Source organism: Peromyscus californicus, unplaced genomic scaffold (genome assembly GCF_007827085.1).
Source record: "Peromyscus californicus insignis strain IS unplaced genomic scaffold, ASM782708v3 Scaffold_10__1_contigs__length_136768540, whole genome shotgun sequence".
Lineage (NCBI taxonomy): Eukaryota > Metazoa > Chordata > Mammalia > Rodentia > Cricetidae > Peromyscus > Peromyscus californicus.
In genome coordinates this window covers 119,728,631-119,755,358 of record NW_026294391.1, presented here as the reverse complement: position 1 = coordinate 119,755,358, position 26,728 = coordinate 119,728,631, and the positions used below count along the sequence as shown (strand labels likewise).

Sequence of the window (26,728 nt, the reverse complement as noted above, 5' to 3'; positions counted from 1 at the left end):
TTGATCTTGTAGAAATCCTTCCACCTCAGCCTTCAAGGGTTCTGGAATAGGAGCCACCATGTCTAACTTGTTTGTTTTTAAGGCGAGCTTTCAGAATTATCCAGGGAAGCGAATTCTTTTTTAATAAAAATAGCTTTCCCCGACAATCATTTTGAAGATGATGCAAACACATTTCTGAAAAAAAAAATGCTTCTTTAACATAGATTTTGCATTTAGCAAAGATTTTCATCATCTGTAAATTTTAAAGATTTGATCAAGTTGCAAAAGAGCTTCAGAACTGGAGGAGTATAAAAAACGTGGAGGTAGTGCAGGTTTTATCCTTTTCTAGGTTTTAAAGACCTTTCATTTGAATCACAATGCTTCATCTTTGCATGTCATTGTGCTATATGCACACACATATACATGTGAATATCAGTGACGCCAAGACTACCTTTTCACTTGCAGCCTATGCAAATGTGTCTGGCCCAGGACAGATGAAAGCTGGTTGGACCACCTTCAAATCCTTTAAGTCCTGAGCTGCTGAAAGAATCCCTCCTCAAGGACTAAGCTAGAAAACCCGTTTGTTTTTCATTTCTTCTGCGGGGGTGTCTTATCAGCTTAGCTTTGGATGTCCTCTTACTCTGAGCTCACTGTACCCTACAATCAGCACAGTTTTAACATTCATCACTCTGGGCCCCGAATTGCCTCTTGCTTCTAGATAAAGAGTCCCCACCCCCCACCCGCCCCAATCTTGGTTGATGCCTAACTGGCTTTTGTAGCCCGACATTAATGTTCAGCTTTGACCACATGAATTATTAGAGTAGCTGATAGAAACAACTACAAAATTTTGTTGAAAGATGGATTACTGCCTTGCAGCCTATTCCTTCTATCCTCTCACTCCTTCCTTCCAATCCTCAACTTTCTCAATCCCTTGATTCATTCCTTCAGAGCACAAATAAACGCTGAACATCTGAAGGCCTTGTGGCCCTCCTCCCCAAATTTGGAAGTTCTTCCTTATTGCATGCTGTGTAAGTCTTGAAGTGGTGGTACAGTGATGGCGATTGCAAAGCAGGTACTCGGGAGCACTTCCAGACATTTGTATTGATATGATGTCTGTTTTCCTTTGCGTTTGAAGAGACAAGCTTTCAGTATCTCAGGCTGGCCTGGAATGCAGTAACCCAGACTGACATCAGACTAGTGACAATCCTACTTCAGACTGCCTCCTCCTCAAGTACTGCTGAAATTAAAGGGATGTACCACTGCACCCAAGTAGGGGATGCTTAGATTGAAGACCATCTCAGAATTTCTTTTAGTTGTCAAATTTAATGATTTCTTCCCTGTTTTATACTGTTTATATTATGTAGGCTGTATTGATTCCTAATTTTGATCACTGTTAAGCTCTACTTCATACTTTCTTGTAGTAATCGCTGAAATAATTTCGTTTTTCAAAATACATGCTTTGTGAAAAATGCAAAATAATCCTGTGGTAAGAGCCAAATCCAACCCTAAAATACATCTGTAATGATCATATTGCATATATAAGCACTTGCTAATGCCAGATTAAAAATATATGTACTGTTTAGGGCTTGAGTGATGGCTCAGTGGTTGAGAGCCTTTGCTGCTCTTCTAGAGGACCTGAGCTCAACCCCCGCCCCCTCCCCACATCTGCAGCTCATAACTACCTGTAACTCAACCTCTAGGGGATCTAATGCCCTCTTCTGGCTTCCAGGGGCACACATACATGAGATACACGCAACGCGCGCGCGCGTGCGCGCGCACGCGCGCGCGCACACACACACACACACACACACACACACACACTTGAAAAAAATAAATCTTAAAACATTGTTTACATCGTCATGTGAAAGGTTGTTGAATTGGGGCTGATGATATGACTCAGTTGGTAGAGTGCTAACATCAAGTCCTCCATTCACTCCTCAGCAGCACATAAACTGAACTGAAGGTGGAGGCAGAATGATCAGATGTTCAGGGCCACCCTAGCTACATAGGAAGTTCAAGGCAAACCTGGGGTACATGAGACACTGTCTTGATTTTAATTAAACTTTATTTTTGAAAAAAAATTCTTTCTTATATTTTGATTCTGTAATTTACCTTTTCCCAATTCTCCCAGATCCTCCCCACCTCCTGACCTATCCAACTTGATGTTCTTTCTTTCACTCTCTAAAAACAAACAAAACACAACAAAACCACAGGAAATGTGTACAAACAAAGCCTCCACAAAACACAAAAACAGAAATCAAAATAAACAAGTGAAAAACCAATAAGACCGGAAAAAAAAAAAAAGCCCAAACAAAACAAAATGAGACAAAAATCTCACTGTGTTGGCTGGGGCATGGGGCCTGCCCTGAAGTAAGAGATCCTATCTTGAGAAAAGTTATGATAAAATGGTTATTGAACTGCCTTTGAAATTTACATTATAAATACAGTATAGCATCTTTTCAAGTATTTATTTGGTTATTCCATTTTTTTTGTTTAATGTCTGCTTTTTGCTACTTTTCCTGTTTTATTTGATTTATCTTTTTCCTTAGTGATTTATACTCCTTTACATACTTATAATTTTCCGTTAGTTTTCAATCCCCACTCAGTTTGTGGCCTGCCTCATTACCTTTCTTTATGTTGGTGCTGGAGATTGAACCCAGGACCCTGTGCTCTGCCACTGAGCTACACTCTCAAAACACTCATCATTTTTGTTTTTAAATCAGGTCTTTTGGTGAAAGGAATTTCTTTTATATGTTGTGTTTTACATTCTATAAGAAAAAAATATTTCCCATATATTATACAGATGATATCTGTATTTTCTCTGCTCTAGTTCCCAAAGCTGAAGGATTTAAATCCTTTGGCATATGTGTCCATTAAACCAAGCTTTTGGGATGGAGCTGTGGCTCAGTGGTACAGAGCGTCACCTGGGTTTGTGCTACAGCACAGTAAACACAAATAGCAACAGGATCCCCTAGTCACCTGGCAATTGGCAGATGTGCCATGGGGCAAGTGCTATGCTCGAATGGCTTCTCACACAGTGTATTTGCCCATAGCAGTTTTAGCCTCCAATGATTTTCTTAGATTTCCTACCAACTCACGTATACATTAAAAAGGATTTGATTTTATTGTTTTCAACCTTGTGTTTTGCAGCAGGAAGATGTTATTCTTCCACATAACCAATAAGGTGAGCTCTTTCATGTTTTTCATACTTCAAAATCTCATAGCCTCCCCATCCCCTTTAAAAAATTATTAGCTAATAAAGGTGGAACCCAGGACCTCATGCATGCAAGGCAAGTTCGCTACCATTGAACTTCATTCCCAGAGTGAGGTTAGTCAGCTTGCCGAAGGTCACCTCACTAGCAAGGGGTAAAGCTAGAATTTGAACTCTTGCGATCTGTTTCTAGAGTGTACATGTGGTACAGCTTATGTGAGAAATACTTATTTGTTTGAAAAATTCCCAATTTTGTCTGGACATACAGCTCAGTGGTACAGTGCTTCTGGAATACACAAGGCACTGGGTTTGTTCCCCAGCACCAGAACAAACAAACAAACCCTCAGAATGTTATGTTATATGTATCACCAAGAGAGTAAGACACGTACATAATCAATCCTGTGGTAATGCTGGTCCTATGATATCATTAAAAAAAAAAATATATATATATATATATTTACATGTATTTAATATATTTTCAAAATGTATTTACATGTTACTTTTACTTTACATCTATTTCCAAAGTGTGCTTTTTTTGTTTGTTTTTTTTTAAGACAGGGTTTCTCTGTGTAGCCCTGGCTGTCCTGGAACTCACATTGTAGACGAGGCTGGCCTCAAACTCAGAGAACCACCTGTCTCTGCCTCCTAAGTGCTGATATTAAAGGTGTGGGCCACCACTGCCTGGCCAAAGGTTGCTTTTTAAAAATAGATATTTTTGTTAGTTCTTGGAGAATTTCTTTCAGGGCATTTGGACCGTATTTATTCCCAACTCCTCCCTTAAGTACTCCCAGATCCACCCCTACTTTTCCACCTCCCAGACCCCTAACTTAATGCCTTTACAACTTTTTTTTTTTGTTTTTGAGACAGGGTTTCCTTATAGCCCTGGCTGTCCTGAACTTTCTCTGTAGACCAGTCTGGCCTTGAATTCAGGGATCCCCCTGGCCTGCCTTTGCTTCCTGAGTGCAGGGATTAAAGGGGTGTGCCACCACTGTCCAGCTTTGATTTTAATTTAATAACCCATGAACTCTAATTTCTTCTTGTATTTTTGACATTGTTTCCTTTATTAAAATCTATTTTTATGACATTTTCTTTTAAAGGAGAGGTGGGCAAAATGCATCCATTGTTAAAAGGAACTATTTTCTTAAAAATACTCACTTTTCCTTGTATTTTTCGTAATAGAGTTACTGAGATGTATTTCACCATACAACTTACCCACTTAAATTCAATCCATTTCCTATGTTTATCAAATTCTGTAATCCATCACTGCAATCAATTTTACAATAATTTTATCACTTCCAGAAAACATCATTTACTCTTTAGCTATCATCTCTCCAATTTCATCAATTCCTGAGCAACCTCTGATCTACTTTTTGCCACTAAATATGCCTATTTTGAAGATTTCTTATCAATGGAAACTTAGAATATATGGCCTTTTGTAAGTCTTGCCTCTTTCATTAACCATAGTCTTCCTTCCTCCCTTTCCTCTTTCCTTCTCTCTCTCTCTCTCTCTCTCTCTCTCTCTCTCTCTCTCTCTCTCTCTCTCTCTCTCTTTTTCTTTCTTTTTATTTGAGAAAAAGTTTCATTATGTAGTCCTGAGTGGCTTGGAACTCAATATGTAGACCAGGCTGGCCTTTAATTCATATAGACATTTGTGGCCTGCCAGTGTCTCTTAAGTGCTGGAACTAAAGGTATGTGCCACCATGCATGCCCTATTTTATTTTTAAAGGCCAAGACTCTCGGTGTAGCTAAGGCTGACCTGAAACTTGGGATCCCCTGGCTCTAGCTTTCCATTTGCTGTGGTTGTAGGAACATACAGCTTTTCTGTTATTTTTTTTTTTTATTGTAAGGTTAGGAGCTATATGTTTGCATGCAGAGAGGGTCCAAATAGAAATTCACTCTATGTTTACTGAATTGGAGTGGATTGGAAAGAGGCTCCAATACATGTTAGCAAAAGAAGGATTTTTCATACTGTACCTTTATTGAAGAACAGTATACTATATTGTACTACTGTAGTCTAATAGGAGTTTATTTTCTGATGATTTCAGAATTACCCTTTTATTTGTTCCACCTTTTGAATCATAACATTTTCAAGGGAGCACATCAATCATTTGCATGTACTAAGTCATTTCTGTTTACAGATGATGTAGCATATCTGTTGTTCAGATTGAAAGGGAAAAATTACACTCAGAATCCCATCCATCTTTTAGCAGAACCTGGGACTCACAAAAATAAAATGTCCTGCCCCCCTCACCTTTCCCCCAGCCCACCCCCCATTCCCACCTCCTCCAGGGCAAAGCCTCCCCCACGGACTGAGATCAACCTGGTAGACTCAGTCCAGGTAGGTCCAGTCCCCTCCTCCCAGGCTGAGACAAGCGATCCTGCATAGGCCCCAGGTTTCAAACAGCCAACTCATGCAATGAGCACAGGACCCGGTCCCACTGCCTGGATGCCTCCCAAACAGATCAAGCCAATCAACTGTCTCACCTATTCAGAGGGCCTGATCCAGTGGGGACCCCTCAGCCATTGGTTCATAGTTCATGTGTTTCCATTCATTTGGCTATTTGTCCCTGTGCTTTATCCAACCTTGGTCTCAACAATTCTCGCTCATATAAACCCTCCTCATTCTCGATAATTGGACTCCCAGAGCTCCACCCGGGGCCTAGCCATGGATCTCTGCATCCAGATCCCTCAGTAGTTGGATGGGGTTTCTAGCACGACAATTAGGGTGTTTGGCCATCCCATCACCAGAAAAAAAAAAAAAAAAAGATTTATTTATTTATTATGTATACAGAAGAGGGCGCCAGTTCTCATTACAGATGATTGTGAGCCACCATGTGGGTGCTGGGAATTGAACTCAGGACCTCTGGAAGAGCAGTCAGTGCTGGGTGCTCTTAACCTCTAAGCCATCTCTCCAGCCCTTGAGTGTGTTTTTCTGAGTACAAGTGTCACATGGCCTAGCTGAAGGGTAGCAGACCAGATAGATGATGCTCTGAAACTTATCTGAATCTATGCTAGATTCTGCTTCAGGCTGAGACACTGACTGGCACCTGGTAGTTATTTAATAGGAGATTCTTGAATGAATGCGCACATACATGCCTGCTAGTTTCCTTAAGCCTGTTGCTTTATTTTAAAATGAGGCTTTGGGGGCTGGAGAGATGGCTCAGCAGTTAAGAGCCCTCGCTGCTCTTCCAGAGGCCCTGGATTCAATTTCCAGCCCTCATGTGGCAACTCACAAACATCTGTAATTCTAGTCCCAGGTGATCTGATGCCCTCTTCTGTAATTTACGTGTACCAGACACACTTGAGGTATATAGACATATATGCAGAAAAATATCCTTACACGTAAAATAAATAAATAAAAATATTTAAAAGATGAGACTTTTAATATCAACTTTGGAGGTTTGTTTTGAAGACCAGAAAATTGTGCTTAAATGTCTTGTGCAGTGCTTGGTAAATGGTAAGAGCTTCAAGATAATAGCTATCGTTAACCATTTATTCCATTTATTTCCTAGTTCTGTCCTCTTGGTGGAGGTTGGGTTGGTTGACATTTATTTTCTTTTCTGTTTTCACATGTGCTTTGCTTTTGCCTCCAGTTTATTTTTAGGAAAGCATGAGAGTGGAAGCATTTGCTCTTTAAAGCAGTTTATTTACCATGACCCTTTAGTGTGGGCTAAGTGGCATGTATGTACAGCGGGTTCAGAACCTATTTTCGTCTATCATATATGAATGAGAACCCCAGACAGAACACAAATGGGTACAAAAGAGTGTCACTGTAAAATAAAATCCCCAGGGCTGGAAATTATTGCTATTATATTTTGGTATCTGAAATAAAAATGCTTTCTATAAAATGAGAAAGCTTGTACATACCAATTATTTACTTACTTAAATGATAATTTGCTCTATAGGAACCATTACTCAGCTCAGTAGAACTGAAATTTCTGGAAGGGTGATCTAAACTCCTATCATTGAGGCACACATTCAGAAATAAGACCCACAGGAGCATTGAGTTTCCTCTATAGCAACTCACCATAGAGCTGGTCTTCTCTACCTTGCAAGGCAGTCTTTTTGCCTTAGATTGTTCTGACATTTTGAACTAAGTACCTCTGTACAATATTCTTTCTATTAAGAGGAAAATCCAACCACTTAACCAAACAATCAAAGGAATTCTTGGTCAGATAACAATGGAGAACACTGCATATATGGCTTGTACCCAAGGAGTTATATGTGTTTGCTAGGAAATATGGCAATGCGTTTAATCTTCAAAGTTTCATAAATTTATTTGATTCTTTACTTTTTCCTAGAACATCTATCCAAAATGGCCTAGGATGGTATTCAGCCCATAGTAGTCAGGCATGGTGGTAGACACCTTCAATCCCAGCTTTCAGGAGGCAGAGGCAGGCAGATCTCTCAGGTCGATGCTAGCCTGGTCTACAGAGTGAGTTCTAGGACAGCCAGGGATACACAGAGAAACCCTGTCTCAAACAACAACAACAACAAAGAACAAAGAAAGAAAGAAAGCCCAACATGTTGGCACAAACCTGTCCTTCCAACATTTAGGAAGTAGAGGCAGGAAGATAAGACATTCAAGGCCATCTGGGCTATATGAGACACCGTCTTAAATTAGAATGAATATTAAATACATCTTTATGGGCTTTAGCACCGACCATGTTACAAGCGGATGCATGCTCTGAATTTCTGCACGTGACACAATGAACATGGAGCATCTGATTAGATGGATATACCCTCCTCTTATATGACATTCCAAATATATTCACTTCTGTACCTTGTAGCACTTTAAAAAAATCTTTGAATTCTAACGGTATTTCCTTATTTGAGATAAAAGAATTAGTAGTTGTATACAACTTTATGATCAAGATGGAAGGGGCTGGAGAGATGACCCAGTGGTTAAGAACTCTTGTTGCTCTTGCAGAGGACTGGGTACTGTTCCTAGTACCCACATGGTGGTTCATAACCATCTAGAACTCCAGTTATAAGAGATCTGATCTCCTCTTCTGGCATCTGCAGGTACTATATGCACATGGTACACATACAAACAAGCAGGCAAAATACTCAAGCACATTAAAAAAAAAAAGACCAAGAGCCTGATGCTTCTTATCATATGTGAGTGAACTGCAAGAGCGTTTCTTATCTTTGGTTTTCATTTTGTGCCTGATTGTTTGTTTATATGCAAACAAGGGTTTTCTTTTTAGCAGAGAAGATTTATTATTTTTAATTACTTATATATGTATATCTCTGTGTGAGTATGTGCATACAAGTGCAGTACCCACAAGGATTCAGAGGCCTTAGATTCCTTTGAACTGGAGTTGCAGGCAGTTAGGAGCTGAGAACCAAATTGAGTCATGTGCCCGAGCAGTACATGCTCTTAACCACTGAGCCATCTCTCCAGCTCCCAACCAGCCCATTTGTTGTTTGCCGTATATTTCAAGTAAGACAAATGCATGATTTTTATTTGTCTGTAATGGAGCAGCTTGGCTAGCTTCCTGTCAAAGGTGTCTTTGCTCAGCATGGAAGATGTTGTAATGTGAGTTTGATACAGCACTGTGATCAAGATTTAAAAAAAAAAGTTTGTTTTTTGTTTTTGTTTTTGAAACAAGGTCTTATACAGCCAAGGGTGACCTCAAACTCGATGTACTCAAGTGTGACCTCAATTTTTCTATACTTACTGCCTCCTCTTCCTGGGTGAGTGCTCAATGGGATTACAAATGTGTGCCAAGATGCCTGGTTTATGTGTTGCTGGGAATAGATCTCAGGGCTTCATGTATACTAGGCAAGCATGCTATCAACTGAATTACATCTCTGATCTTTTTATTTCCTATGCTTTGAAATTAAAGAATTTAAGGAGTCTGTGAGAGAAACATTATGAATCATACTCATTTTCACTCTTGTATCACAGGAGGAAATCTGTGTGGAAATGTAAGAGCCTCAGAGTCAAAACAGGGTGCAACTCAGCATCACGACTTTCTCTGAATCTAAGAATCTAGTGTTCTCCGCTTCCTTGTTTTCAGCAACAATTTTACCTTGTCTTCTGTGGATGCTCATTGTCAGCCATCTGTCTTCTCTCACCTTTCCATTGTTAGTTCCTCTCACTTTAGTCAATTGTTAATCCAGACTGTTTTTGAAAGTGGTAGCATCTCTTTTTTTCTTTTGTCTTATTCATTTTACATACCAATCACAGATCCCCCTCTTCCCTCCTTCTGCCCCTCCAGCCTCCCCTCCCAACCCACCCCCCCATTCCCTCCTACAGGAAGGTAAGGCCTCCTATGGCGAGTCAGCAGAGCCTTGGCCATTCAGTTGAGGCAGGTCCAAGCCCCTTCTCCCTGCACCAAGACTGTGCAAGGTGTCTCACCACAGGTAGTGGTCAACCCATCCCTTTTCATTATTATGAAAAATGCTATTTTAATAGGATGGCATTTTAGGTCTCAAAATATGAGTATGTTTTCCTTATGCATATGATTTTCCACATTGTTGGCTCTCCTAGAATGTAGGTACATTATAAAATATCTGCTATATGGCCCTAAAATGGAGGGAATGAAGGGAAGGGTACATGAGTGACTTGCTCAAGGTTACAAAGCAACTCAGTGGCAGAGATAAATGAAACCCTGTCTTCCTATTGTCAACCCATAGCCTTTTGTTTTATGTTCAAGGCCACTTTTTTTTTTAATGTGGCTGTCTAAATTGCAGAGTAATAATTTTTATAGCTCTTCAAGATTCTGAATGGTACAGGAATAATCAGGCTGCATACGTATTATTTCCAGTTTGCCATCTGACATAAAATTCATCAATTTATTTTAATAGACATTCTTGCTGTTCAAATCAGGAGAGAAATCTGGGTTTCTTTTGTAGGGATGCCTCTATGTTCTAATGCTGTTTGTTTGTTTTGAGAGTGGGTCTCCCTCTGCAGCATTGGCTGGTCTAGAACTCACTATATAGACCAGGTTGGCTTTGAACTTAGAGACTCACCTGCCTCTACCCTTCCAGTGTTGGAATTAGAGGCATGTGCCACCACACCTGCTTCTAGTGCTCCTTTATTCAAGCTCTAGGCCATTACTACTTTTGGAAGCATGTGAGGACAGAGGAAAGTCTAGTCTTTTTTTTCTGTGATCCTACCATATCTCCATGTCTAAAAATGTTGATGTGTGACACATTTTTGATTGTTAGAAACATTATTTTATTTGAGGCACCATAGTGTTGAAAGAATTATTTCATATGCTAATGTGTATGCTTTGGTTTGGGATATACCAGGAATCTAAATATATGTAAATCTAATTGTGTATATACATAACATTAATTATAAGACAATTTTAAGAATTAATTTTTATGTTCTGACCAATCACCTTAAAAAAAGGTTAGTACATGTTTATGTATTTACTTTGTACAGTGCATGTGTGGAGGTCAGAAGACAATTTGCAATGTCAGTTCTCTCCTTCTACCATATGGATCCTAGGGACCAAACTCAGGTTGTCAGGCTAGCCACCAGGCCGTTTTGTAGACCCTCAATCATATGTTTTTAATGACTTGTATTTTATGAAAATAAATATACCAGTTAATTGCTCTATGTTTCCAGTTGGGTAGGTAATTCTGTAAGATACGGTATTCTATAGCTTTGTCAATGCTTTTGAGGAGTTTTGTTCTTGATAAAACACATCTATATTCGATGATTTCAGGAGCACTGGGAAGGGTGTGTTATCAGCTTGACACCACCAAATATGAGGACTTTGAAGGTCTTTTATATCAGAGAGCAAGTGGAAAATATGGCTTCAGTAAGAGATGTCAAACCACAGGCATTAAATCAGCCATCCAAAATACCCTAGTTCAATGACCTATTTTCTTTTAAAAAGTTATCCTTGTTCATGGACTGGAGGCAGATAATGGACTTTTAGTTTTGATCCCTGTAGTGTTTGGTAGATTTGAACACTGTCAGCTAGCATTTAAGATCTAGGGCACCTAAAATGATTGTATGAAGTAATGCAAGGACAGTGACTTAAAATGCCACTGTTAATTAGGTGTCTACTGTTATGCTGTTTCATATTACTGTTCATAGGACCTTGTTAGGTAGGTGTTATGATGCCCAGGATACAGTTGAGGAAACTGGACCTCAATGAGTCTGTGACTGGCCTGTCCAAGTTTGTATAGCTACTAAGTGCAGTAAATGGGATTTGAATCCAGGTCTTTTCATTCAGAAACACATGTTGTGAACCACTGTGCCACTGATCTTCCTCAATTAGGGTTAATAATACCTACCTTAGGATATTTTAAGGATCCAAAACGATTTGTATAAAAACCCTAAGTGTGCTTTGTAATTGCTGATAAAGTTCTATGGAATGAAAGTCACTATGAGAAGTGGAAGACAATATGCTGCAGTGTGTGCACGACTACTCTTCAAAGAAGCCAGGGCTCTTTGTACCTTGTTCTTCATCTTCTGATGGGTGAGAGTAGTTTTTGTTCCAGACATAGATTCTGAAAAGTAGGTCATTGGTTCTATATACTGTGTGATGTCATAAAGAGCATGGCTATCTTTCCCTATAGCTGAGGGAGGAAAGAGGAGACAACTGCAGATATATCGGTATACATACATCTCTAAGGGCCCCAGAGTTTTTTTGGGCACAGTGAGGATTTCTGTATACTTCTAGCTACACTTTAACAGTGGTATTGTTTCTTTTCTTGTTTGTCATAGAAACTGAGTTCCTCTTCCAGTTAAAGGACATCAATCACTTCCTAATGCAAGACATTGCCTTCCTGTCTGGTAAGCAAACTTTATCATTTATTTAAGGGCAGATAAATGTATGAACTGGTCAACAGAGTTCATTTGAGACATATAAATAGCTTGTTATCCATATTCATATATATGCATATATAAACATACATATATTAGATTGAAAAATGTTTTAATAATCATTTATATGTTGGGTATCTATTTACTAAACAAGTGGACACTCAGAATAATTAAGGACTTTTCAACAGTTTTAAATGTCATTAAGATCAGTCTTACCACTCTTGTAAATTTGACTTTTAGACCAAGTCTTTAGACACCCACAATGGGGGAATGTATGTGTCTTAGAAGGGTGTGGTCTGAATCTATCTATCTGTGTGTCTGTCTGTCTGTCTGTCTACCTACCTACCTATCTACTTACCTACCTACCTACCTAGAGACAGAGGCTCATTATGTAGGGTTGCTTGGCTTGGAACTCACTCTGTAAACAATGCTGGCCTCAAGCTCATAGAGAACCATCTGCTTCCACCTCTCAATTTCTGGAATTAAAGATTCTTGCCACCACACCCAGCCTTTATCATTTTATACTTACTATTTTTGTGTGTTTGAGTGTTTTCTCTACATGGATGTCTGTGTACCACATGCATGAGGTGCCTGCAGAAGAAGGCATCAAATCTCCTGGAACTGGATCTACAGATAGTTTTGAGCTGCCATATGAGTTCTGAGAAGCGGTGCAGGGTTCTCTAGAAGAGCTGCCAGTGCTCTTAATTGCTGAGCCATCTTTCTAGGGCCTAATCCTTTTTTTATTATTTTTTTCATTTATTTTACATACAAACCAGTTTCCCCTCCCTCCTCTCTTCCCATTCCCTTACCTCCTATCTATCCCCCTTATCCATTCCTCCTCCCTTTAGAAAGGGACAGGCCTCACATGGGAGTCAACAAAGCTAGGCATCCCTGCATGGGGAATAGATTCCAAAACTCCAGTTCATTCACCAGGGACAGGTCCTGATCCCACTGCTAGGGGCCCCACAAACAGACCAAGCTACACAACTGTCATCCACATGCAGAGGGCCTAAGTCGGTTGCATGCAGGCTCCCTAGCTGTGGGTCCAGAGTCCATGAGCTCCCATTAGCTGAGGTCAGCTATCTCTGTGGCCCTGTCATGGTCTTGACCCCCTCTTGCTCCTATAATCCCTCCTTCCTCTCTCTTCAATTGGACTCCTGGAGCTCAGCCCAGTGCTTGGCTGTGGATCTCTGCATCTGCTACCATCAGTTACTGGATGAAGGGTCTATGATGACAATTAGGGTGTTCACCAATCTGATTACAGGAGAAGGCCAGTTCAGGCACCCTCTCCACTGTTGCTAGGAGTCTTAGTTGGAGTCATCTTTGTGGATTCCTGGGAGTTTCCCTGCACCAGATTCCTTTTTCTTATAATTGTGCCCCAAACCTAAAGCATAAGCACTAGGGTGATGCTGGAGCTGAGACTGGGTTCAGTCCTTGTTCAGTACTGAAAAAAAAGAAAAGGTGGGAGTGATGCGAATGAGGCCCCAAGACATAAAACAAGGGAAGACAAATGAACTCTGGTACTATGTGCAATCCTGAAGTGCCCTGGGAGGGACACACACACACACACACACACACACACACACACACACACACACACACACACACATCTGGACACACACTGGATTTGGTAGTTTCTAGCTGGAGTGTATCACCAATGGATATAAGAAACTACTATTCTATCATACATAGTAAATTTAGCTGTGTGTTAGGTTTGCTTTTTATAATTGTCAGTGTTTCCCAGACAGTGATAGAATTTTCGTGTCTCAAGTACTTTCGCCTCACTCAAGTGTTCTACCACTGAGCTACACTTCCAGCCCTCTTGTCTGAATTATGTTCTGAACAGAAGCATCCTTAGTGCTTGTTGCCCCCCATCCACACCCATCTCACTTTTCAAACATTTTTGTGGTTGTTTAAAAAAAATGCTTCTGCTTACACTTTTTGAAGAAAATGTTTCTAATGGACAAACATGATTAAAACCTCTAATTTAAAATTTAAAGATCTCTTTTTTAAAAAATTACAGATGTACTGTCTAGTATAGTACATGAAGGTGCTCAATGATCATAAGTTTAATAGATTAAAATTTAGTAGATTGGTCAATCAGTGATAATTGACCCTTAGAGGAGCCATGTATCATATCCATTGATAGATAATGTTTGCTTAAATAGTGTGAGTACTCCGACCAACTTGTTTGGAAAGAGAGAAGGGAAGAGAGCTTCGGGGAGGGAAGGAAGCAGAAGTCCTATATTGTTTTCTATTGCTGTGATAAACACCCTGATGAAAAGCAACTGGGGAGATACGATGGCTATTCTTGGTTCAGTTCTGTTCCTACAGAGAACCCGGACTGTTGGAGGAGGTTTATTTGGCTTACAAGATTTAATCTCAAGTTCATCATTAAGAGAAGTCAGGGCGGTCACTCATGCAAGAGAAGAGCCAATAACCATGGGGCAAACTATTTACTAGCTTTCTCTCCAAGGCTTACTCATATTGTTTTCTTTAACAGTGTGGACCACTTGGCTGGGGTGGCACTGCCCACATTGGTTTGGAACCTCCCACATCAATTATTAATCGAAAAAATGCCCCATAGATATGCCCAGAGGCCAATCTGATGGAGGCAGTTTCTCAATTGAGAGTCCCCCCTTCCAAGTGTCTCTTGTTTGTGCACAGAGGGAGAGGGAGAGAGAGGTTGTGTTCTGTCGAATGTTGAGGGCTGGATGGTGAAATTTCTATCAGTTTTACTTACATTGTTTGTAGCTCTATTATTAAGTACATATGCGTTTAGGGCTGTGTTCGTTTGATAGGTTGACAACTTAAACATTAACTAATGAACTTAAAAAAATTACTTATTTTACTTTTCAAAAATTATGTTTGTGTTTGTACACATGAGTGTAGGTGCCTACAGAGGCCAGAAGAGGGCTTAGGAGCCCTTGGAACTAAAGTAACTGTGGGCCACCTGACATGGGTGCTGGGAACTGAACTTGGTCAGTGCAAGAGCACTATGTCATCTTAACTGTGAAACCATCTCTCCAGCCACTTAAATGAACTTTGCTAAAAAATTTACTTGACACTTTTTGAGTTAGGGTTTCTCTGTGTAGCTCTGTCTGTCCTGAAACTTGCTCTGTAGACCAGGCTAGCCTCAAACTCATAGAGATCTGCCTGCCTCTGCCTGAGTACTTGGATTAAAGGTGTGTGCTACCATGCCCAGACTTTAGACTTATTTTTACGTATGAATGTTTTGTCTGCATGTATGTATGTGTATCATGTGCATACCTGGTGTCTGTGGAGGGAAGAAGAGAGTGTTAAATCTCCTGAAACTGGAGTTACAGATGATTGTGAGCTACCATGTGGGTGCTGGGATTTAAATCTAGGTCCTCTGCAAGGGCATTAAATGCTTTTAACTGCTGAGCCATTTCTCCAGCCCCTGAACCCCTGAAGTCAATGTCTTTCTTCTTTCTTTCCCTCCCTCCCTCCCTCCCTCCCTCCCTCTCTCTCTCCCTCTCTCTCTCTTTCTTTCTCTTTTTTAATTTTTTTTTCTTTTTTGAGGCAAGGTTTCTCTGGGTAGCCCTGGCTGTTCTGGAACTTACTCTGTAGACCAGGCTGACCTCGAACTCACAGAGATCTGTCTGCCTCTGCCTCCAGAGTGCTGGGATTAAAGGCGTGTACCACTATGCCAAGCTCTCCTGAACTTTTTTATGTCTAGTAATATTCCTGGTTCTGAAATCTTGTTTGCTTAATGTTAGACGGTATAACTGGGTAGATTTCTGTCTCTCTTCACTTTCCCAGTTCTAGTAAGAAGCACATGTTACCATATTTATTTGGGTTCTGGATGATCAAACGCCATACTTCATGCTTGTATGGACAGCACTTTGCCAACTAAGCTATTACTCCAGCCCTGATTTTTGAGCTTTTATTGTAACATTTAGATCATTTTCTTTTATTTTTTTTATTTTTTTTAAGATTTATTTATTATATATACAGTGCTCTGCCTGCATGTATGCCTTCACACCAGAAGAGGGCACCAGATCTCATTATAGATGGTTGTGAGCCACCATGTGGTTGCTGGGAATTGAACTCAGGACCTCTGGAAGAGCAGTCAGTGCTCTTAACCTCTGAGCCATCTCTCCAGGCCTAGATCATTTTCTTTTCTGCTTACCATGACTCATTGTGCTCAGTTTTATGAAGTTTTCCACTGTCAATTTCTCATTTGGAATTTAGGATCGCAACCCTAGTGTACACTATGGTTTTTTAATCTTCTTGGTTGTTCAACTTGGCAGATCATCTGTTTCTTTAGCCATATTTATTATGCATATCACATGAAATTCTTTTCTTACTTGCTTATTCATTTTGTCCTCTTCGTTTTTCTTTCTTGTTTTGCTTTTGTTTTAGGAACCACTTTGCTAGATGTTACTTATTGTTGTTTTGGTTTATATAGAAATTGTGATTCTCATAAAACTCTTGATTACCCCAATCTTTTAATCATGCTCTTTATTTATTATGATTATGATTTTTATTTGGTTTTTCGAGACAGGGTTTCTCTGTGTAGCTTTGGCTGTCCTGGAATTCACTTTGTAGACCAGGCTCGTCTCAAACTCACAGAGATCCACCTGCCTCTGCCTCCAAGTGCTGGGATTAAAGGTGTGCGCCACCCCCCAGTCTAATCATCCTCTTTAAATCTGAAACTCCTCCTTCTTGTTTTGTCACATCAGTTGATAATTTGGTTGATTTTAGGTGGCCGGGGAAAGGACAATGCTTGGATCATTACATTTCCCGAAAACTGTAACTTCAGGTGCATTCCAGAGGATGTAATTGCAAAAGTGCTCAATTACTTGACATCTATTGCAAGGTATAGTATTTCACTACATTCTAAAATTTTGTTTTATATCTAATACTAACTTGAAGGTTATAAGAAGAAGATTGCTTGTTAGTATAGTTCTTATTATTGTTATTGTGAATAGTAAGTAAACTTTACCTAAGGTACATAAATATAGCAAAAGAGGAGGCTGAAAACTACTTAAATTCTCTTTTTTTGTTTGTTCATTTGTTTTGTTTTATTTATTGAGACAGGGTTTCTCTGTGTAGTCCTGGTTGTCCTGGAAATCCCTCTGTAGACCAGGCTGGGCTCAAACTCACAGAGATCTACCTGCCTCTGCCTCTTTGAGTGCTGGGATTGAAGCCTGTGCCACTACCACCTGCCTAAATTTGAAATATAGATATTCTTTCGATTTATTTATTTATTTAATATGTAGGAGTGTGCTATCTGTATGTATGACTTTATGCCAGAAGAGGGCATCAGATCCCACTATAGATGGTTGTGAGCCACCATGTGGTTGCTAGGAATTGAACTCAGGACCTCTGGAAGAACAAACAGCCAGTGCTCTTTAACCACTGAGCCATCTCTCCGGCCCCAAATTCTAAATATATTTAAAAATATACTGTAAAATATAGACTGAGGATGCAAAATATATCCTGAGGAGAAAATACATAAATATGCCAAGGATCTATGTAAACAGATGTAGCGCTCTAAAAGTGCTGGCCCTCACAAAGTATGGCAGTCATATATAAAAGAATACTTTACTAGCTAAGAGTGAAGAAAGCTGTTTTTCTCTTTGTCCAAGGATTATATACAGCAGTGGTGCTGGGTGCTACTATGCAGGATAATTTGATAACAAAATCAGTTGGCACTAGTGTGTGTTAAAATGAAAAACTTAAAAGCCTCCTTAGAGGGGCTGAGTTTTCTCAACAGTAAGAGTGCTTGCTGCACAATCATTATGGCCATTTATCAGATCCCCGCTTCCACATAACAAGCCAGGTGTCTCATGCATCAGCTATGAGGTGGTAGAACACGAGAATCTCTGGGGCTTTTTGCTTTTCAGCTTATCCAAGAAAATGTGAGCCCCATATTTAGGGCAAGAAATTCACCTCAAAAGAATAGGTGGAGAGTGATAGAGGAGGATACCCAATGCTTTCTACACACACACACACACACACACACACACACACACACACACACATACATACACACACATACGCACATCCTTTAGAGATTATATTTCTGTTCAATATAATCTATCTTAGTATGTATGTATGTATGTATGTATGTATGTATGTATGTATGTATCTATCTATCTATCTATCTATTCAGACAGGGCCATAATTTGTAGACTCGGCTAGCTGGCTGGCTGGCCTGGACTTCCCTATGCACTTCCCTGTGTAGACCAGACTGGCCTCATATTTACAGAGATCTTTCTACTTCTGCTTCCAGAGCGCTTGTATTAAAGGCCTGTGCTACCACACTCAGCCAAGATAAAGTTTTAAAGGAAGCAGTTTTCATTTACTAACCCTAAAGAATAGAGAACATAATTTATGTGAAGAGTCTTATGAACAAAAGTTGAGCTCTAGAAGAGTAAATTTATATTGTACCTGTTGAGGCTTAAAAGTATTTTTAGGGCAAATCAAAGTTATATTATCCATTAAATTTCTTTCCCTCAAACTCAAAGAGTAGCCCGCAGTGAAAAACGATATGTTTAACTACATATATATATATATATATATATATATATATATATATATATATATATATATTTTTTTTTTTTTTCTTCAAGCAAACGGAAAGATCACTGATAGATTGCTGTGTGAAGTTAAGCTTGATATTATGAAAGGCAGAGGTTGTTGAGTTTTCCACTAACATTTCAGGATTCCAAACCCATTTTCCTAATCTATCTTTGTCATAGAACTATTTCCTATTTTATTTTATGTATTTTTATTTCTATTTTATTTTACATGTATGTCTGTGTTTTTGTGTGAGTGAATGCCATGTCTGTGTGTGTGCCTGTGGAAGTCAGAAAAGGGTAATGGATCCCTTAGACCTGGAGTTACAGGTGGTTGAGAGCCACTGTGTAGGTACTGGGAATCCAAGTCAGGACCTCTGCAAGAGGAGCAAGTCCTCTTAAGCATGGAGCCATCCCTCCAGCCACTTCATTTTCCTATTTACAAGATTGAAGTTAGTGTTGCAAAAGAAAGTAAAAAGGGGACTATAGATTTAAAATAATTTTTTAAGAATACCCTTTTTGGTTTATTTTGAGACAGGGTATCATTATATAGCCCTAGCTGTCCTGGAACTTACTATGTAGACCAGGTTGGCCTCAAACTCACAGAGATCCACCTGACTCAGCCTCCCTGAGTGCTGAGATTGAAGGCATGCAACACTAATTCTGGCTAAGATAGCACTTTCAGATCTAAACTTGTCTTCAGTTAAACATCAACTGTAAAGTAAATAGTCATAAATAAAGACACATATAACACATAAGAGTTATTACTGACAAAAATTATTTTTCTTTTGTAGACAAAGTGGATCTGACTCCCGATTTACTATTATTTTGGATCGAAGACTGGATACATGGTCTTCCCTCAAAATTTCCCTCCAGAAAATCTCAGTAAGTACCATGTACTCTACAGTAACTTCTTCTTTTATATATACTTAGCCTTTTGAAAGTATGGGTTATTTTGTTATTGATGGAGACAATAAATATTGACATTGATATAATGAAAAGGGAAAGTAGGAAGATTTGTGGACTGAAGTAAAGAACTCAGATAGGTCTCAGGAAAGAACTTGAGATCCTGATATAAGTCCTAGTGGGAAAGAATGAGTAATTGATGGTTCAAGTTATAAGTGAGCAAAGACTTGTGGTTCTGGATGACGTTCAGGGGAAGGCATATATTTTATAGGACCTTTTAGAAAATGGAGATATTTGTGTTGTATACCCACGATACATAGAAAAATGTAAAGAAAAGATTTCAAACAGTAGTTGGCATTCCAAGTACCCAGAGATAAGCCCCCCTTTTTAAAAACATTTTGATGTATATGTTTCTAGACTTCTTTTTCCTAGTATAAAATACAGAGGTGAGTATCCTCAAATTCTGTATCAGCCCAACTGAAAGTCTAGTCTTCAGTTTTGAAGATACAGAAAGAAGAAATAGTTTTCCTAGAAGGCACAATACAATTCTGCCCACTGCTATGACAGATTTACATTATTAGGCTCTCCAGGATAGTGATGCTGTTCAAAGCCTCCCTTTAACAGAAGACAAGGGAGATAAGGAGGGCACAAACTTCTTTTGAGCTGACAGGACTGGGAATGTCTGTGAAAATTTCATGTGGCCCATATTCTCTATCAGAGCCAAGTTGCTGGGACTCAGTGTACTTTTTTCTTTAAGATTCCACTATAATCAACCATGATAAATTCTTTTTCTTTTCATTTAATTTTTTTGTTTCTATCATTTTGTTTTACAAAACCAGAAAACTCAGCAATAGATGATGCAATATTTGATACAATAAATGATATACTAGGAGCTGTTTATTTTAAGCATATATATAAAAGTATGGGTTGTTCATATTTATTGGTTGTCATGTGAAGTTTCATACATCTACACATTGTATAATGCTTAAATCAAGAAAGGCATATGCCTTCTCAAACATTCATTTTTTTCCTTTCTGTTGAAAATCCATTCTAGCTCTTTGAATGGGATAGTATATTCTTGTTATCTCTTGTCAACTCATGTGTAATAGCTCACCAGAACTTATTGCTCCTGTGGTCTGCAGTTCTCTGTTTCCTGACTGACTCAGGGGCCACTCCCACCAGAGGAAATTTATTTAGTTGCAAAGCCATGACAAATATTGAGGTTGTTGAAGTTCTGAGTCAGTACTTTTTTTTTACTATATTGTTTGTTGACATAAAAACATGCTAACACTTGGAGCCAGATATATTTGCAAAGTGAATAAGATCATCCATTTCATATCATGAATTATTACTTATTTGGGGGCCATTTAGTAGTGATTTTCTGTTATTTATTTACAGCAGGTATTTAATCTATAATATATATATATATAATATATATATAATATATAAAATAAATAGTGCATGTTAATTTCTTTTCCTTTTGCTGTGATAAAACTCTATGAAAGCAGAAGAAGGGCAAATGCTCATGATTCTAGGCTATAGTCTATCATAGCAGAGAAGTCACAGTGGCAGGAACTCGAAGCAGCTGATCACATTATATCCTTAGCCAGAAGAACAGAGAGATCAGTGCATACATGCTAGTGCACAGCTCCCTTTCTCCACTGTCACATAATCCAGGAAGCCCTGCCTTGGGAATGGTGCCACCCACAGTTCGCAGGTCTTCACACCTCAGTTAACACAATTAAGATAATCCACTGCAGACATGTCCAGAGGCCTATATCACTGGTGATTTTAGATTTTGTCAAGTTGACACTTAGCACTGACCATCACATAGTGAAGAGAATATAAAAGTCAAACAAGTTGCTAAAATAAAATAACAATACTGACTGTAGCTCTGTTGGTAAAGTCTTCCCTACAAAGCCATCCTCAACACTACATAAATCAGGCATGGTGGTACATGCTTGTAATCCTTGTACTCAGGAAGCAAAGCAGGAGGACAGGCAGTTCAAGGTCATAACTGGCTACATAGTAAATTTAAAACCAGTCTGGGCTATATGAGACCCTGTCTCAAACAACAACTACAGAAAAGCCTTTGTGAGTACATCTTTCTGCTCAAAAGCATTCATATTTATTATCACGGATACTCCTTTTCCTAGATTAAGAATTGTCATCAGGCCTCAAAATTTGTCTCATATATGCTTAGACTACATGGATATATCTTTTGAAAGGGTGTATGATATGTTAACTAAAAAGCCAGAGTACGAATTGAAATTTCATGAATTCTAAATGGTGTCCATCCTACTTATCTGCTGCTTTATATAACTGTTTGCATGGATTATAGATACACAGCTAAATTCAGTGTTTTTTTAAAGATTAATTCTTTTGGGGTGAATATATTTGTCCTTAATATACTATTGAGTTGTATTAATGGGATACAATGAAATAAAAACAAACAAACAAACAACTATTTCCCTTGTCTTATGAACTTGAGGTCAGTAGAGGTAATGTCTTGTTTCTTGTTGTCCTAGGGCTGTTACCCAGAGGGCAAGTAGGTTTTATTCTCAGCAAACAGCTTGGAGCTCAGGGTCTTTTTATTCTTAAACTACCAAATTAAGCAAGTTAGGGGTACAGGACTTTGTGTCATGTAACTGGCTACATTGAGACCCTGTCACTAAAAGACAAAATACAAGGCTGAGGTGATGGTTCAGTATATAAGAGCACTTGCCATACAAGCATGAGGACCTGCATTCAAGCCTCCAAAGCCAATGTAAAAAGCTGTGGAAACAGGAGAATTAGTGGGACTTGCTGGCTGGTAGCCTACCTCCGGGTCCTGTGACAGAATCTCTCAATGGCAGAGAGTGATAGATCAGGCCACTCAACATCTTTTGGTTTCAGTGCGTGCACATGGGTGTATGAACACACACACACACACACACACACACACACACACACACACACACACACACACACACATACACATTGTATTAGTTGTTTTTTGTTGCTGTGAGAAGACACTTCAACCAAAGTAACTTATAGAAGAAAGAGTCTATTTGGGCTCGTGGTTCCCGAGGGCTAAGAGCCCATAGTGGCAGGGAATCATGACGGCAAGTGGAGGGCATGAGGGCAGGAAGTGGATGCTGAGAACTCATATTTTGAACTGCAAGCATGGAAAGGAGAGAGCAGTTGGAAATGACAAAGCCTACCTCCAAGTGACATACTTCCTCCAACAAGGCTACACCTACCAAATCTCCCCCAACAATTCCACTAACTGAGGACTAAGTGTCCAAATACATGAGCTTATTGGGGGACATTTTCATTCAAATTACCGGACTCACACAAAACAAAATTGTTCTGGAGATGCAGTTGTTTAGATGTTTCTTTTTAATATATTATCTTATTTCTTTCTAAATATTTATTTCATTTTTAATTATGTATGTATATGAATGTGTAAGTGTTGGTGTTCAAGGAGTCCAAAAGAAGATGTGGGATCCCTTGGAACTGGAGTTATAAGTGGTTGTGGATCACCTGGCATGGGTGCTGGTAATACTTGGGTCCTCAGAAGAGAAGTTAGTGCTCTTAACCACTGAGTCATCTTTTAAGATGGCTTTTAAGCCCTCTCTTTTAAGCATTTTAAATGTTTCTGCTGTTGATATAGTTTATATACTCATGCTTAAGTTCATGTTAGATATAGCTCAACTATCAATAGCTACCAGACACCATTTGAAATAAAGATGACTATTGATGAAATAAAGATGAGTATTGAACTGTGATCAGAATATATTGTATGAAAAAAATCTAAATCTATTTTCAAAAAAAAAAGATGACTTGAATGCCAGATGATGTCATGAGGTAAAGTTAACATTTTATAAGATATTCTGATGAAAGTAACCATTGTGTAACACGGCTTTTTGTGGTCTATTACTTTAGCATTTGCCAATTTTCTTCTGGTCCTGAGGACAGAACCTAGGGCCACATGTGTGCTACCACTGAGTTACATCCCCATGTGGTCTATTACTTTCAGTGAGATAACTATATAGTTAAATTTGAAGACCTTAACTTACAGCTTCCCAAATAAATGAAAGTAGGCAGGTTAGGCTTCATAATTAATGAGAGAAGAATTTGAAATTATTGCTGATTGACATATAATAATTGTACATATGGGACTGGAGAGAGGGCTCAGCAGTTAAGAATACTTGCTGCTCTTGCAGAGAGGACCCAGGTTCAGTTCTCAGCCTCCACATGGTGGCTCACAAATATCTGTAACTCCAGTTCCAGGGGATTTGACCCCTCTCCTAACCTCTGTGTACTCTTGCCTGCATGTAGTACATAGACATATACTCAGACTCACACATATATGTGTAAGATAAAATAAATATTAAAAAAAATTGTGGCCAGGCTGGATGGTGCAAGCCTTTATACCCAGAACTTGGGAGACAGAGGCAGGCAGATCTCTGAGTTCATGGCCAGTCTGGTATACAGAGTGAGTTCCAGGAAAGACAGGGCTGCACACAGAAACCCTGTCTCGAAAAATAAAAGAAAAAAATTGTATATACCAATGGGAAAATGTGTTGCTTTTACACATATATATGTTGTGTAGTGACATGTCTAACACATTAAACATTTAACATTCAAAATGTTATCTTTAGCTATTTTGGGGGAAGGCTAGTTTGAGGGAGAATCTTCTCCATCTTAAAAAGTTTGCATGCATCTTCTCCTTTTTCAAGATTATCAGGATACAACTTCATAAACTGTAACGTTTCTCAATACTTAAACCCAGAATAGAATGTAGTAAAACAATATAGAATTGAATTTTAAGTCTCAGAGCAGGGCAAGACAAGAGGATAAGGTACCAGTGAGTACTACCTTCACAAAGAATCTTAGCATTCCACCTTAAAAAAATCTAACTACGCAGAGGCAAGCCAGTCCCATCCAGACTGTTCCTAAGGAGGAGAGTGGTTTTTTTTTTTCTCTCCCCCCACTCTTAGGACATGCCTGATCTTCTTGAATAGTCCACCACAAGCTAATCCACAAGGTTCAATCAGGCTAAGTAGTTGGGGGACTGTGTCAACTCTGAATTACAATGAGCAGCAGGGAAGACTCTGTCAGCTGACTAATCAGGGATAGTGGATTTTTTTGCAGCTCTGCCGCGGTGGTAATGGAAGCAGCGGTAGCTTTGTTTGATAGAGATTTTTGGCTGCTGGTTTTAAATACCACCCAAGAAGCAGCTCGTATTTCATCAATGTTGCGTTGACAATCGGAAAAGAAGAGTGTAATTGTGTATAGGCGAGATGGCAGAAGCAAATCCCCCGAGAGGCAAGATGAGGTTCAGAAGGAATGCGGTAAGGGCTCTGCCTGCAGTCCTGGAAAAGCTATTCCCAAGTTCAAGTGTAGGGATGCTGCAGCATGGTGCTACAGCACAAACTGCTGAGTGGGGCTTTTAAGGACAGATGGGGAGAATGGAGTCTTGTATTTTCGTGAATTGCATTGATGTGATTACTGTGAGACTGGCCTAGGGTAATTTAAGGAAAAGAAGTAGAATATCGCTTCAAAATCTAAATGTCATCAAGTTTATCAGAGAGCATTGTTGGTCATGCTATTTGTTTAAGAGTGTATTAGCAATTTAGAATTGTTTGCTTGCATAGCTTTAAATCACCAGTTAAAAGAATACCTAACAAAAGGATTTATGCCTTTTTTTGGACACCGGTCAAGTAGAGTGTGATATCCTGGATGGGTCTGGAGGCGATTTCATCACCACTTAAAAAGGCAATGCTGCTTAGCTGTCACTTTAAAAGTGGAAACATTTAAACATCTATAATATAGGAATATTTTGTAGTTTCAATTCTTTTACAAATGTGCACTTTCAAGGTGCAAAATTCTACCCATTGCCAACCGTTTTAAGGGACAGGAAAGTGGCTTGTTTTCCAACATAAGCTAAAATTTTCAAGTCCCTCCTTCAGTTACTTTCCATAAACTTTCCTACTTATATTTCATTCATTCATTCATTCATTCATTCATATATTAATATTCTAAATTACCCAGAAATTTTCTAACATGATCTTCAGATTTGTTTTAGAGAAACACTGAAATAACCCAGGCTAATTTAACAACAAACCAGTCATCCACAGGTCATTAAATATCACCTTAAGAAACAATAACAACAAACGATGTTATTGCTGTAATGGCTTAAGATACAAACTTGCCTGCTCAAGTATTGAGGTAACATACACAAAAATGAAAAGTTAAAAATTACTTATAGAAAAAAACTCAACTAAATTAAAATCCAACCTAGGACAAGGAAAGTAAAGAATTGCATTGTTGCTGACTGACAGCAAATGCCAATAGCTGAGTGAATGATTTTTCTAATAAGAGTTTTAGCATAGAATGTTCTTTAAAAATTACATTTATTTTGATAAAGTTATGTATTCAGTCCTACACATGATTTTATGTTGTGAGAATAATTGCTTCAGACATTTAACAGACAATTTATAATGCATGTAAAATGTGTGTGTGTGTGTGTGTGTTTGCAATATTAGCAGTTTTAGTATCAAAGGTGCCTTGACTTCACCTTTTGGAAAGATCCTAATTCTTTTCTGTGCATACATATTTTCTCAATGCTAAATTTAGTTTTATGTATACACGCTTTAATATACACACAAATACAGCACACAGATAGTAATTGAAGAGGCGTATCTCACTGTGCTCCCTCTGACACCAGTTTCAGTGGTAAATAGGTAATGGCTACTGGCTAAAGGCACTCTCAGTCTAGTAGAGAGGTAAAGTATAGTGTCAATATCTATTTCCAAAGAACTTTAAGCTGGGAGTGGGGGAGGCCTTCCAGGGCAGGTGCCATTTGTTTGCACCTTAAGTCACTACATGTGTATTTGTTACCTTTCTTGGATTTTTCCCCCTGATTTTTATTTCCCTCAACTGAATTACTTTAAGTGGCCCCCTAGGAACAGGTATCTTAAAATGCAATTGATTGGATTGGTTCTGAAGCCTAGAGCTAGAGTGGTAGGAAAATTTGCTTTGCTTGACTAGAGTGACAAATTGGGGCCTGCCAGTAGTGACGAAATGGCTTAATTGGGAAGGATTTTTGGATTTGGGCTGATTCTGGAGGCTATGGTAGGCCTAACAAGATGGTTGAGTAGAATGTAAAGTCTCAAGAGAGGATTAAACTGATTACCTGGTGGAAATTGAATGATTAGCTGAGCTATAAGGAGGGGATTAGAAGACATACATGTGACAAAAGGGACAAACCACAAGGAAGGGGTATTGCTGAGGACTGTCCTA

The 26,728-nt window shown here is 39.0% G+C and overlaps 1 protein-coding gene across 7 annotated transcripts in view; it reads left to right on the top strand.

The window, feature by feature from the left end:
* The window catches only part of Mcf2 (MCF.2 cell line derived transforming sequence), a 102,791-nt gene that overhangs the window by 7,936 nt on the left and 68,127 nt on the right, over positions 1–26,728 (top strand). For 5 of the 7 annotated variants that reach the window (XM_052739951.1, XM_052739942.1, XM_052739925.1 and 2 more), the window contains exon 1: positions 24,384–24,777. In XM_052739951.1, the coding sequence (XP_052595911.1) occupies positions 24,727–24,777 (51 nt within the window). In that variant the 5' untranslated portion in view covers positions 24,384–24,726. Of the gene's footprint in view, positions 1–11,885; positions 11,955–16,712; positions 16,828–19,326; positions 19,418–24,382; positions 24,778–26,728 lie in introns of those variants that run through there. The other 2 variants (XM_052739963.1, XM_052739932.1) reach the window with 2 other exon arrangements.